The sequence below is a fragment of the Centrocercus urophasianus genome, unplaced genomic scaffold (genome assembly GCF_019232065.1).
Source record: "Centrocercus urophasianus isolate 14NV4802_14NV808 unplaced genomic scaffold, USGS_Curo_1.0 seq_10, whole genome shotgun sequence".
Taxonomy (NCBI): domain Eukaryota; kingdom Metazoa; phylum Chordata; class Aves; order Galliformes; family Phasianidae; genus Centrocercus; species Centrocercus urophasianus.
The window spans coordinates 50,085,501-50,097,621 of NW_024884142.1; the positions used below are offsets into that span (position 1 = coordinate 50,085,501).

At 41.8% G+C, this 12,121-nt stretch overlaps 1 protein-coding gene across 7 annotated transcripts in view; it reads right to left on the reverse strand.

The window, feature by feature from the left end:
* Positions 1 to 210: 210 nt before the first annotated feature.
* NHSL1 (NHS like 1) overlaps positions 211 to 12,121 on the reverse strand; it is a 164,321-nt gene continuing 152,410 nt past the window's right edge. For 5 of the 7 annotated variants that reach the window (XM_042812810.1, XM_042812790.1, XM_042812835.1 and 2 more), the window contains 3 exons: positions 6,589 to 10,008; positions 5,999 to 6,128; positions 211 to 2,506 (listed from right to left, as the gene is read on the reverse strand). In XM_042812810.1, coding sequence (XP_042668744.1) covers positions 1,783 to 2,506; positions 5,999 to 6,128; positions 6,589 to 10,008 — 4,274 coding nt within the window. In that variant the 3' untranslated portion in view covers positions 211 to 1,782. The remainder of the gene's footprint in view (positions 2,507 to 5,998; positions 6,129 to 6,588; positions 10,009 to 12,121) is intronic. The other 2 variants (XM_042812818.1, XM_042812798.1) reach the window with 1 other exon arrangement.

Sequence of the window (12,121 nt, forward strand, 5' to 3'; positions counted from 1 at the left end):
ACAAATGATTCTAGAAAAAGCTTATTATTTCAGGTTTTTTAGTCTCAGCATTGGCATGCCAAAATGGGATGGATATGTCAGTATGCTTTAGTGATGCTTCTAAATGGAATTAGTAACTTTGCAATGAAAACTGTAGATTAGTAGTTGGATGCATGGTCTGTGGCATTCATTGTGTTGCCATACACTGCTGGACACATCTTTTGAAGCAGATTTTAATCAACTCAAAAGACAATATGGCAACTGGCAGCCGCCTTCTTTATTGAAGCAAAGTCACAGCATTTTTATCACTATTCCCCTCTTGAGAAGGGAAGAGTTAAACAAAGGCCCCTGAAATTTACATTACTAACAAGTAAAGGAATGAAGAAAGAGATTACAAGCATATTTCTCTAAAATAAATAATCTACAAAGAGTGCTTTTTCTTTTTAAAAGCAATCTAAAAATGTATAAATTCTACAGTAGGGAGATCAAAAGATATTTTAACAACTTTCAATATTTACAAACAATACAAAACTGCTCACGCCATCAAACGATGCAAAATTCTTCTTACAAATTAAAACCTTAACTCCTACTAAGAACCAAAAACTCCAGCCAATATTTCAGTTTCAATTAATGGTCTTCTTTACAATTGGAAAACCGTTAAATGTTTTTATTATCTGTAAAATATACAATAAAAACGAACTTCACTAAATTATTAAGGTTAAAAAAAGGAAAGAAATACTGCAGGCAAATCAAAAAGGAAAGTAACTGTAACTTATTCTTTGGTAACCAAAAGTTAGCAAGTATCCATATTTCAAGTGATGAAAAGTAGTAACTCTTCCATTTTGACAAAATGGAAGAAAGACTTCTAGCAAAACGTAACTCCCAAGTTTCAATTTGGAAAGACAGGCTTCACCTACAGATCTGTAGTGCAAGTTCTCAAATTCTATTTTAGAATTCAGAAGCTTAACCGTTCCAAACTCCGGCAGTATACTGCTTAATTCCTCTCCCACTTCCCTTGTCTGCTCACATCCTCTGCACGTATCCAATTGCTCCAGTTCTCTAAGGGAATACTCTGACCAAGGAAGCAGTTCACTTGGAAATGAGTGTTTTCCCAAGTGTATGTGTGAGGCTGCATAGCAGCCAGTACAGAGTTAAAAAACTTGGCTCCCTTGTCTATGTCAACTTGTGTTCCATTTTCCCTCAGGAAAAAACAAAGTACCCTGGACCAATTCATAACCTGGTGACCTACTGGCATTAGCAGGACGCACTTCATCTAATGCTGGGGCATACCTGGATAAGAAGCCACGTGGCCCCAGCACCAACCCTACTATCTTCCACAGGATCCTCATCCTACCTCTCTGCTTAACAAATGCACTACACTGCACTAACAATGCTTTTCAAGCAAATGTCCAGCTTGTACCCCAGAAGCCTTCCTCTTCCTCTTTAGCAGGCTTATTTTTAAATTTTACTTGCACAAATGCAGTCTCAAGAAAAAGAAAAACTTCACACCCCTACAGGCTCTGAGAAAACTCCCCTACTCCCGCCCCCAAGAGGACCTCTAAGGCTTCACACAACAGTTTCAGCTGTTACTTTCTTTAAGCCACAGACCACTCATTCAAAGCAAGTCCTCCCCACCCCACCCCAACCATGCAGAACTACCACTGCTTCAGCATTTAAACACACACATGCAGTTCATGGAGTAAATGCTCAGCGAAGTAAACTTGTCCTGATCTGGGCTTTCTTCTGGAATCTAGTCCTTTGTCATTTTCTAGACTAATATCCAACGCCATCTGTCACTGCCTCTTAACTTTCTTCAGCTGAAGGGCTTAGGTACTTCCTTGAAGTACCCGGCTGAGTCATTAAGTCCAGATGAGTCGGATCCAAGGACTCCTTGCAGACTGGCTCCTCAGAATACGAAAAGTCACCCATGTCTATTTCATCACTGTTAAATACATCAAGCTGCCTCTCTTGCTGCTCATCCAAAGTCCTTTGGGCCCTGCTCTCTGACTGCTCCACCACTTCCCCATCTCCTTCGCTAATCACAGTCATGGGGCTGCTCTGGATGCGGTTGCGAACATTGTACTTGCTGCTGGCAGCAGAGGGTGGTGTTCGTGATCGGCCGTACCTAGTGCTGGAGAGGGACATGCTCCTCGGCATCAGGCCTTCACTCTTGGCCCACTCCTCTTGGGCCCGTTTGCTCTTGCTGGGCGAGCAGCTGGCAGGGCTGTCGGAAAGGTCAGGAGAGGCATCCACCTTGGCTCGGTGGAACCGTGGATCCGTGTGCTTCAACATCTCTGCTGCTGACATGCGGGAACTGGTGTCACAGCGGCTCCCTTTCTTCAGCAGCAGGGCTTTGAAGTTGTCATTGCTGGTGCTGCTCTTGCGAACGCTTCTCTGAATAGATCCTGCCTGTTTGAGGGTAGATAAGGTTGGGGAAGCACCAGTGGGTGTTACGGGGGGTGAAGGAGAATGGTTGCGGGTACGATCGTCCTCAGAATCTTTACGGCCAAGGACTTTCCTTTTGGATCTAAGTTTGAAAAACAAACAAGAAAAACAAAACAAAAAGATGAAATTTTTTACCACTCCTAATTAAACTCGGCTTAGACGGATGGCAATGAATTAAGCTACAGACGAGAGAGGGAGAAGGGAGAATTAATCTAAATCTAAAATATGAGGAAGAACACCACCAAAACTGCATAGCCATTAATGCAAGTATTGGAGGTAAAGCTACGTTTATTATTCTTTTTCTGCAAATCTGCAACAACGAAACTACAAAAGTCTGATGTCTAAACGCTGAATCTGTGTAGAAAATCAGACTTTTTGGAGTCAGTACTGAATTGCTAAGATTAATTAATTATGAAGATAATCCTCAATGTGATTTTTCTTGATCAAAAATACGCCATCAAATATGTTGGGCTTTTTTGTGGGGATTTTTTTTTGTTTGTTTTTTGGGGGGTTGTTGTGAGTTTTTTTGCTTTTTGTTTTTTTATTACTGTTGGTCTGTTTAGCTGTTTCATTTGATCTTCCCTGGAGAACTGGCAGTGCAGTTCAGTGCACCTGCCTTTACAAAAGGATATTGCAGTGCATTATTTCTACAGATAAGGTCAAGTAAACAAAGCAGATCCTAACCATCCATCCATAAACCCAAACATGAACAGTGAAAACTGAGCTTTCCAGTTTCTAAATAAAATACACAGAAAAAAAATTACAGTCCTGTTGGTGCTTTACCAACTTTTTGATTAAATGAAGAATCGGTGAAGTTCCTGACTGAATTTTATCTTCTCAAATGAAGGGTCCCGGTAGTTTTAGTTTAATGAAAACAAAAGTAACAAAAATAAAATTAAGAAACAATCACGGGACTGGAAATAAGTGGAAACTGGAGCTCTCTTTCCACATTTTTCCATTGTTAGAAATAGTATCTTAAAGAAAGGGATGTATTACATGCCTCCTATCTGTATTAATGCTGCTTATCTGTAGTAATGCTGCTTATCTTTATATGTTTATTATCTCCTTTGTAGACTAAACAAGAATAAATTAAAAAAGATTGAATAAATGCTATTTTTACCGATACTTTTTTGCCAAAAGTTTAAAGCAAGTTGGCAGACTTGATACAAAGACAAGATTATCATACTATAATTCCATTTTTAATTTTTATCAAGCATATTCAATGCTGACTGTTCCCCTTGTGAAAGGAGTTTCTACTTCAAGTGATCTTTAGCCACACTTTCTCTTAAGGAGTTTGAGGTTTTGCCAAAGCAAGCTCAAATGTCTTTATGCATTGCAACTTACTGAGAGAAAAGTATAAAACAAAGGAACAAAATCCATCAGCTAAGTGGGTGGCAGCAACAGTCATTGCCACAAACTGCCAAGACTTAGGAAGCATTCTGCCTCTCTAAGTGGAGAAGTTCACAAATAGATCACTTGTGGTACTCCCCACAGGCAACTCTAACAGCTGCAATTTTCAGCTGCCACCACTACCATCACTTTTCTTTTTGAAAGAAGAGTGTAAAACTGACATCCTCAGGCTGAATGGACAACAGAAGATAACATAAGGATAGAATTGTTATTTTGGTAGTGGCAAACATTAGCATATTGCATAGATAGAACAGGGTGTTGGTACCACAGGCAGCAAGTGGATTTGTTGCTTGGATGCTCTGTAAAGCTGTGTGTAAACATATACTTGTGTTACATGGCAGAGACTTCCCTTCAGTAGGATTCTGGCTGTCTGTGGGTACCTTTAAACACTCCAGAACTGAGGTTGTGTTACTGCCAAATTAAATTAAATTCCAAAGAAATATAGAGCATAATTCAATTTCAAAGATCTGCGACGAAAAATTTGGTTATTCTGGCTTGAAGTAACCCAACAACACAGTGAATGCAGAGCAGAATGGTCAGTTTGCTGTCCACACCTAAGCAATTTTTCTCAGCAGGTATAAATTATGGCAGACTTAAAATTAAGAACCAAATTTGGTTTTGGTGGCTTTCAGACATAGATAGGACACGTATTTGAACAAAACTGTTTCTTAAACTTAGATTTTTCTTCCTACCTTTGATGCACATACAACTAAATTTCTTGTCCTATTCCAAAGCACATATTCAGGAGTGCCAATTACTGAAATTAGACCTCAGAAGTAAGGTGGAGAGGGAACATTTTTCAACCAAGAAGAGTAGTGGTTCAAGTCTAAAGCCAACAAAAGCAAGGTCTTTACAACAAATGTGTCAAGCAGTTTTAACTAAGTCACATCCAGTTCCATTGTCCATTTCCCCATAAAATCAGGAATTCCAAGTATGTGCACACACACACACAGATCCACTCTCTATCTGCATACATAACGGAAAAGGTCACTGGCCAGAACACTTTATTCTAAAAACAGGCATGTCGCAGTCCTAGTGAACGCCATGCAGCATGATTGCAACAGGCCATTTTTAGAACAGCTGCACAAGGCCAAATCCTAAGGGATAACAGTAAGTTATAAAAGGTCAGTATTATACGTATGTAACTTTATGTAATAATATATATACGTAATTTTGGTAACATCTCCTAAATCCCAGCTGTGTTCTCACAAAAAGACTTTTTCCATCCCTCACTGTTCCTGATGCAGAAGTCATGCACATACGTGCAAACTGACTAGAAACATACATGGATTCCACTGAGCACTTCTGCGACCAAGAGAATGGCCTCTCCAGATTTTGAAGTAAAAGACAGAGCCACAAGATGGCACTACCACTACACTGATTCTACTCTAAATGCAAGCTCAGTAGTTCAGAGAGTGGTAATGGTCTGTGTGTACTGTTTAAATGGTGCACACATTTCATTTTGTATTTTGTAGGTTTTTGTTTGTTTGTTTGTTTTTTCCCAAGCCTAACGAGAACAGCACAGGAAATGAGTTGCCTATTTCGTTTTTAAGGGAAATGAATAATGACATTAATAAGAGCCAGTTTTGCACATTTCATTCATGAACCAGTTTGACACAAAACACCCGACTTCAGGCTGGATTATGGCAAACTATAATCCAGCGTTTGCCATATGGTTTGCCATATGACTGACATGTTGTGTTACTTGCCAGTTTCAGCCACGCTTGCCATGAAGCATTAGCGTTGAGCCTCTGTCCCAAACTGCACCATATAAGCAGCGAAGAGTAAAAAGAGATGGAGAACAAGAATGAAAACAAAAAGCTACACAGAAAAAGCAACAGTAGAGTTAATATGGCAGATTGAGAACAGTACAATAAATACTAGATGTAAGTTGGTATTTAAGGGGCAGGATATTCATAATGCAATCTGTATTGATTTAATCAGGTAGCTTTTAGTTCAGAATAGATCAAATACATTTGTAAAGCAATAAAACACATGTTCTTTTCCATACGTTTTTCCTCTACAGTCTTAGTAGAAAGCCAATAAATACGTGCTTTCAGTTGAAGCAATGACATGTAATGGGGTGTTTCAGTAAAACAACATCAATTAATTTTTGAGAGAAATAACAGACAAGACTGTACGGAATGGGCAATCTCTGCAGTACCTGTGAATGGCTGCAAAAAGATCCTCAGTAGTCCTCGGTCTCGCTGGTGTTGCCGCTCCGTCCGTCTCTTCCCCATAATTATTGCTTGGCAGGAATGAACTATTTGCTGTTTCTGACTCAAACACCTCGGCTACACAGAAATAATGAACAATATTGTCAGTCTGCCACGGGAACCAACAGGTTTATAATCTTGAAACCACCCTTCTTTGCTTCAGAAATTGCGCTGCATGAAATGCCTTTGCTTGTACATACACACGCAGAGTACAATACTGAAAGAATATTTTTATCATTTGCATTAAAATGCAAACAAAATTAACAAAGCTAACAATTTCTTCATAGGATGTTTTATTGCCAGCACAGGCAAATAAAGCATACTTTTTATTTCCCTGTCTGCAAAGGGGAGAAGTCAGAATAGAATTGGAACAAGTATCAATCCTGCAACTTCCCTTAGGCTTTTAGCTCTAACTATTTCAAGAGCTCCTTTTCTCTACAGAAGACTAGATGAATGCTACAACAGCTATCCTCACTCCCCACCTTCTTTAGCACAGTTATCGTTACGTCGGAAGAAGAGTCAGAGAAAGCAGACTCACCACTTTCGTTCTCCTGAGGCAGGTGTCCTTCAGTGTTACTGCTGCTGTCTTGGCTGCTGCCTGAGCTGCTTCCTTCATCAAAAGCCGACTGCTCCTCTTGCCTGGGCTCCTCTTGAACTGTTGATGCAGCAGGCTGTACCACAAAGGCACCAGCTCCCACTGCTTCAGAGAAGGTGACTCCGGCTGCTCCTCCCTCAGGAACCAGGCTGCCAGAGTCCATCTTGCTGGAGCCGAGTCCATCTGTAAGGCAATTTCTCGCCTCCTCGCAGTGTGTAAGTACAGCGTCTCTCTTAGTCGGGCTTGATGTGCATCTGACAGTATCACTCACTTCAGCTATTTTCTCCACTGTGAGATCTAACTGTGGAGGTGGTACAACAAGGAACAGTTTGGGTTTTTTTGAAATGGGAGGCGGTTTCTTGTTTGGCAAAACGACCTGAGTCTTGTCTGGAGAAGCTGGTGACCCCTGCAGTGGGATGCCAGAATAGAAGTCTTCGCTCTGCACTGGCGACTTAGGTGTAGCTTCTGGAGCTGACCCTAGGGAATCCGGTTCCAAAGACTTGTTTAGACCCATGGTAACTGCAGAATTTTGATCGCTTTCAAGCTTGGGTATATTGTCAGAGAGCATCACAGGAGAACTCTGAGCCAGTGTTTGAGGTGAGTTTTTTAATGAATTGCCATGAATCTTCATCTCCTCTTCACCTAAGCTGTTACTGAGTCTTAGTGAGAGAGACGGCCTTAAGGAAGACTGTGATGATGAACTTACAACACCCTTTTCCTGAGAGATGGTTTCAGAAGCAGATTCAGGTGATGGGTCCCCTTCTGTTGCTTTTTTGATAGACCTCAGCTGCACCATTTGCAATGCTTTGGTGGTTACTAAGGGCATCACAGGTCTTGATGCATCTTGCTTGCTGAATGGCTGTTTCACAGCACTGTAGCAAGAATCTTCCTGATCGTGTTTCTTAAATGAATACTGTGGGCATATCATTGCACCTTTTGTCAGTTTGGGATCAAGAGGTGGTGCTGGTGGTGGGACAACTAAAGGGAAAATAGGAGGAGAAGGAACAGGGGAAGAGTATGAACCGATGGAAGCTTCTTGTGGTAACCACTGGACACTGTGAGCAAAGGAAGAATTTACATCGGCTTCTGGTGGAGGGGGGGGAAATGTGGGAGAAGCTGGCAATGGTGATAGATCCACAGCTTCTGCTGGGGGAGGAGGAGGGGAAGAGGGAGGAGAGAGCTCAAGGCAATGTGGAGGAGGTGCTGGAAGAGGAGGTGGAGGTGCACCAGAATCTGGAGGAGAGCTTGAGGGGTCCAATTTCTTCACACTCACACTCCCTTCAGTAGATGTATTTGAAGAAAGAGAAGTGGAGGATGAAGAAATGGAGACTGAAGACAGAAGAGAAGATTTCCTTTCAGGCACTTTAGGTTTCAGCTTGGATTTCCCATTTCCTGATGACGCAGATTTTAGAAACACAGGCACTGGAGTAAGTGCAGTGGGTGTATTGGACTGGCTGGAGTACCCACTGGATGGCGATGTGACTCGGTGGGTCTTCTCTGGAGAAGTGCTCTTTGGTTTGGCCAGTCCAGTGGGCACTTGTGGTACAGAAGCCCTTGAGCCATCACTGAAGTGGCTGATGCTGTAATCACTGAGAGCAGAAGAGGTACTGGTAGAATGGGTCACTGGAGACTTCATCTGGTCATCTGCCACTGCAGCATAGTCACTGTAGTAACCCCACTGGTCAGCATATTCTGACTTGATGCTGCTTGTTTCACTCTGAGAGGGCGTGACTGTGCAAATGGAGTACAGGTTTGGGGCAGTAGTGGACATCATGCTGCTGCTTGCACTGACTGAGCTCTGGCTGCGAGAGCGCAACACCCAGGGATCTTCATAGTCACTGCAGGGGCTCTGGGAAGGTGAGCTGCCATTTTTGCATTTGAGATTCAACTGAAGAGAATGCTGGAGGGTGGCAATGAGGGTTTCATCAAGTACCTGTCCATTGGACTGAGCTTTTTTCTTGGGTATCCTTCTGAGTGAGTCTGTTCTAGATGGTGGTAAAGGCGGCTTCTTTGCCTTTTTTAGAGAGATGTTTCTTGCAAGGGATTTTTCACCTTGGCCTGGCTGGTCATCTTGATGTTTCTTCTCCTTTGCTTCAAAGACATTAATCACACTGTCTCTGGGATTACCAAAACCATTAGTACTATAGCATGGCGTGCCTGACTTCAGTCCAGAGTCCATGCTCATAGAGCTGTAATAACCATCATGGTCTACAGAGTACAGAGAAGTAGAATCTTCTTTGACTGACGTCCTCTCCAGGCTGCTGCTGCTAAGGTTGCTGCCAGGAGTGGCACAGCCTGGTGTGGTACAAGCTACCTTGCATGACGCAGTCTCACTATTTTCTGCAGACTTGTATAGCCAGTGCTCTGAGCTGCTCACTGCACCTTGCATTCGCTCCCCTGAGTAGCTAGATTCACTCCTACCATCGCTGTCCTGGGACTGGTTTGGTAAAGCAAGATTGCTTCTACAGCTGTAGTTCACACTTTGAGAACCAGCCTCCACATTTCCAGGAGTGCTGAGAGAGACAGCAGAGTCACCAAGAGAAAGAAACATGACAGTATTAGATGGGATAGTATCTGAAGTCTGTGAGTGACGTGTGGAGCTACTCTCACTCCAGTTACCACTTGAAGAATGGTGATCTTCTTTCCCACTTATTGCATTGTTGGCAACAGGATTGTCTCTTGGCTTTGCATACACAGCAGAACTGCTAATTTTGTTATCCAGCGATCCAGTGCTCTGGGCAGTGTGAATAGCAATAACTTCTGAGGACGACGAGAGTGTTGCGTTGGGTATGACACTTGTTGAGTAGGTGGCATGAGGAGACACTACACATGCTGGACTAGTAGACTTTTCACTGTCATAACTTCTTACCTCTTGAGACTTTGGCCTTGCAAGAGTTCCTGTTGTGGCATTATTTCTCAGATGCACAACATCATCATCCACCTGCAGTTTACTTATCTGGTGGGGCAAAGTGCCAGCAATGTCTTCAGTCTGTCTGGAGACGCTCTGGGTCTGTTCTAAGGACTGCAGAGACACTCTTGCACCAGCCCGAGGCAAGCTGTGGAAACCTATGTCACTATTCTGGCGAGAAGCAAATATAACCGCAGCAGAATCACTCATCACGGACATGTTTCCAGATGAGCTGGAGAACTGAGACATCTGAGCTGCAATGCCTTGTCCTTTCTGTGCTCGTATTCTTCTCATTGAAGGAGGAACAACTTTAACTTCTTCAGTTTGGCAGCTGGTGTCCTTGGTTTCAGACCGCTGCATAGCAGAGCGATAGCTGTCAAGTCGCCCTAGCGTGGAACTGTGATCTGGGACATACATCGAGTGCCCTCGGAAATCACTTTGGCCAGTGCCAACTGCTGGAGTCAAAATAAAATAATTATTCCTTGAAGCACAAATTCACATTTATCTTCTTAGTGATTAAAAAAAAAGAAAAAAAGCCAGCTTGCTCCCCAGTCTCTTGAAGGCTGTGCCTTCTGAAGAAGAATCTGCAACTATGGATTTTGCACAGCTATTTTCTGCATTTCTTTTCCCTTTTTCTTTATTACTAGGAACCTTCTGCTTACAGAACCGCCTGCATTCACGCAGCACATTCGACACATGAAATCCTTTCTTTATGACATGGTAATAATTTCCATAGTAATCAGGTGTGTCAGAAACCAAGTAGCACTGTTTGACTTCCAGGAGGCAAAGCAGCAGGAACAGACAAAAGCCTGAGAAATATGAAGTGTGCTTCCATGCTAATGCCTCATGCAATAAAGAAAAGGGGAAGGAAATCTGAAGACTAATGTGAATAATCAAATCTGCCTTTTAAAAGCATTATGCTTCAGAAAAACTGTTCAGCAGACAAGGAGAGCTATCCATGCCTTTCTTCTACAAAGAGGCTAACACACCGAAACATGCATTGTTTTACCACAAATAATGTGTTTGCTCTAGCGACATTGCTAAAAAAACACTGCCATTGAATTCTCTACACGACTACTTTCTATTTATCATAAAGAAAAATCTCCACTACATATGGTTGTCCCAATCTCGGCACCATCAGAAAACCAAAAATAACTGTACTTTATTTAATGATGTAATAATCACATATTGGCATAAACAGAGGACAACGGAAAGAAAAAAAAAGCAAAAAAAGCTTTAATTCAAGATACAGTTATCGCTGGGTCAGCAGAAAGAATCCTAAGGTTCTTTTAAATTTACATTTGTGTTGGTACCTTTTAAAATGAAGAATCAGGGAACAGCTTTAAAATCAATCTGCATAGAGCTCTTGCTTCCCAATTCAGTTGCATTACTTTATAAATAGCAAACACAAGAGGCAGCCATGCTGCTGGAGATGCTTGTAAGGATACTGCATATGTCACTGCAGGGAAAACTGGTTATTTCAAATCTCCGCCTTAATGCTCCTCTCAGAAGCAATGTAGTAGCATACTCAACAGGACTGCACTTCTTTCACATTTACTATACAGAACTCGATCAGGAGGATAGGTATTCCTATCATGCAGCTTTAAACACCATTTAAAAGACATTTAATTATCCTTATTCTAGCCAGGCACAAGAGGCATTTAGGATAAGGAAAAGGGCTCTGAAAAGACAGCAGTGAAAGAAGCACACACAAAAAGATTGTTTACTTCTTTTCCCTAGGCACATAAGAAGTCTCGTAGCAGCTTGAAGCCCATTAAGTTTGCTTTGTGCAGATTTCTCTTGCTCTCATGAAAATGTAGCCTCTTTCTGGTTCTTGTAGAGATTTAGAGCAAAGCTAGATACTCAGATGCTGGCAAACGTCTTGGATAATCTAATATGAGATACTGTCAGAACAGATGGGCTACTGCAGCCAATCAAAATAGGTATTTGCATATTCGGTACAGTCATTAAGAACGTACAGTACGGTAAGAAAAATAATTTATTTTTGTTTTGCATCTTTTTTTTTCTTTCCTTTTTTTTTTAAAGAATCAGTGTCTCTCTTGGGCTAAGAGAGAAAAAACCATCAAAGCAGACATTACGCATGTCTAATTTTGATATGTATACATAGGAGCTGTGACATCCCCAACAACAACTGTTAGCCATGAGTAACATCTGGTGATAAAAAACTGTGTACCAAGTTACATAAATAGCCACAAAGGTGGGGTACTTTTCCTACCACTCTGAAATACACATATACACATACAGGAGGGAACGAGACGGCTGGTGCAGAATGAAGCTGTAAGCACTGTGTATCTAATAAATACTGACCTGAGGCCGAGAGAACCTCATTTCAGCACATCATCTATTTGTATTCACAAGGGAAGCTAAAAGCAGTCCACTTCACAAGCAGCTTAACATACATGGATACCTTATGCTTGTTTAAAAAGTTACTGCTATGGAAGGCAACAGGCAAAGCAGGACAACACTGAACTTGCAAAACTCCTCCATCTTTCTTCCAAACCCAGTAATTTTAGAATGCACTATTGGAACATACTGTTGATTGCAAAT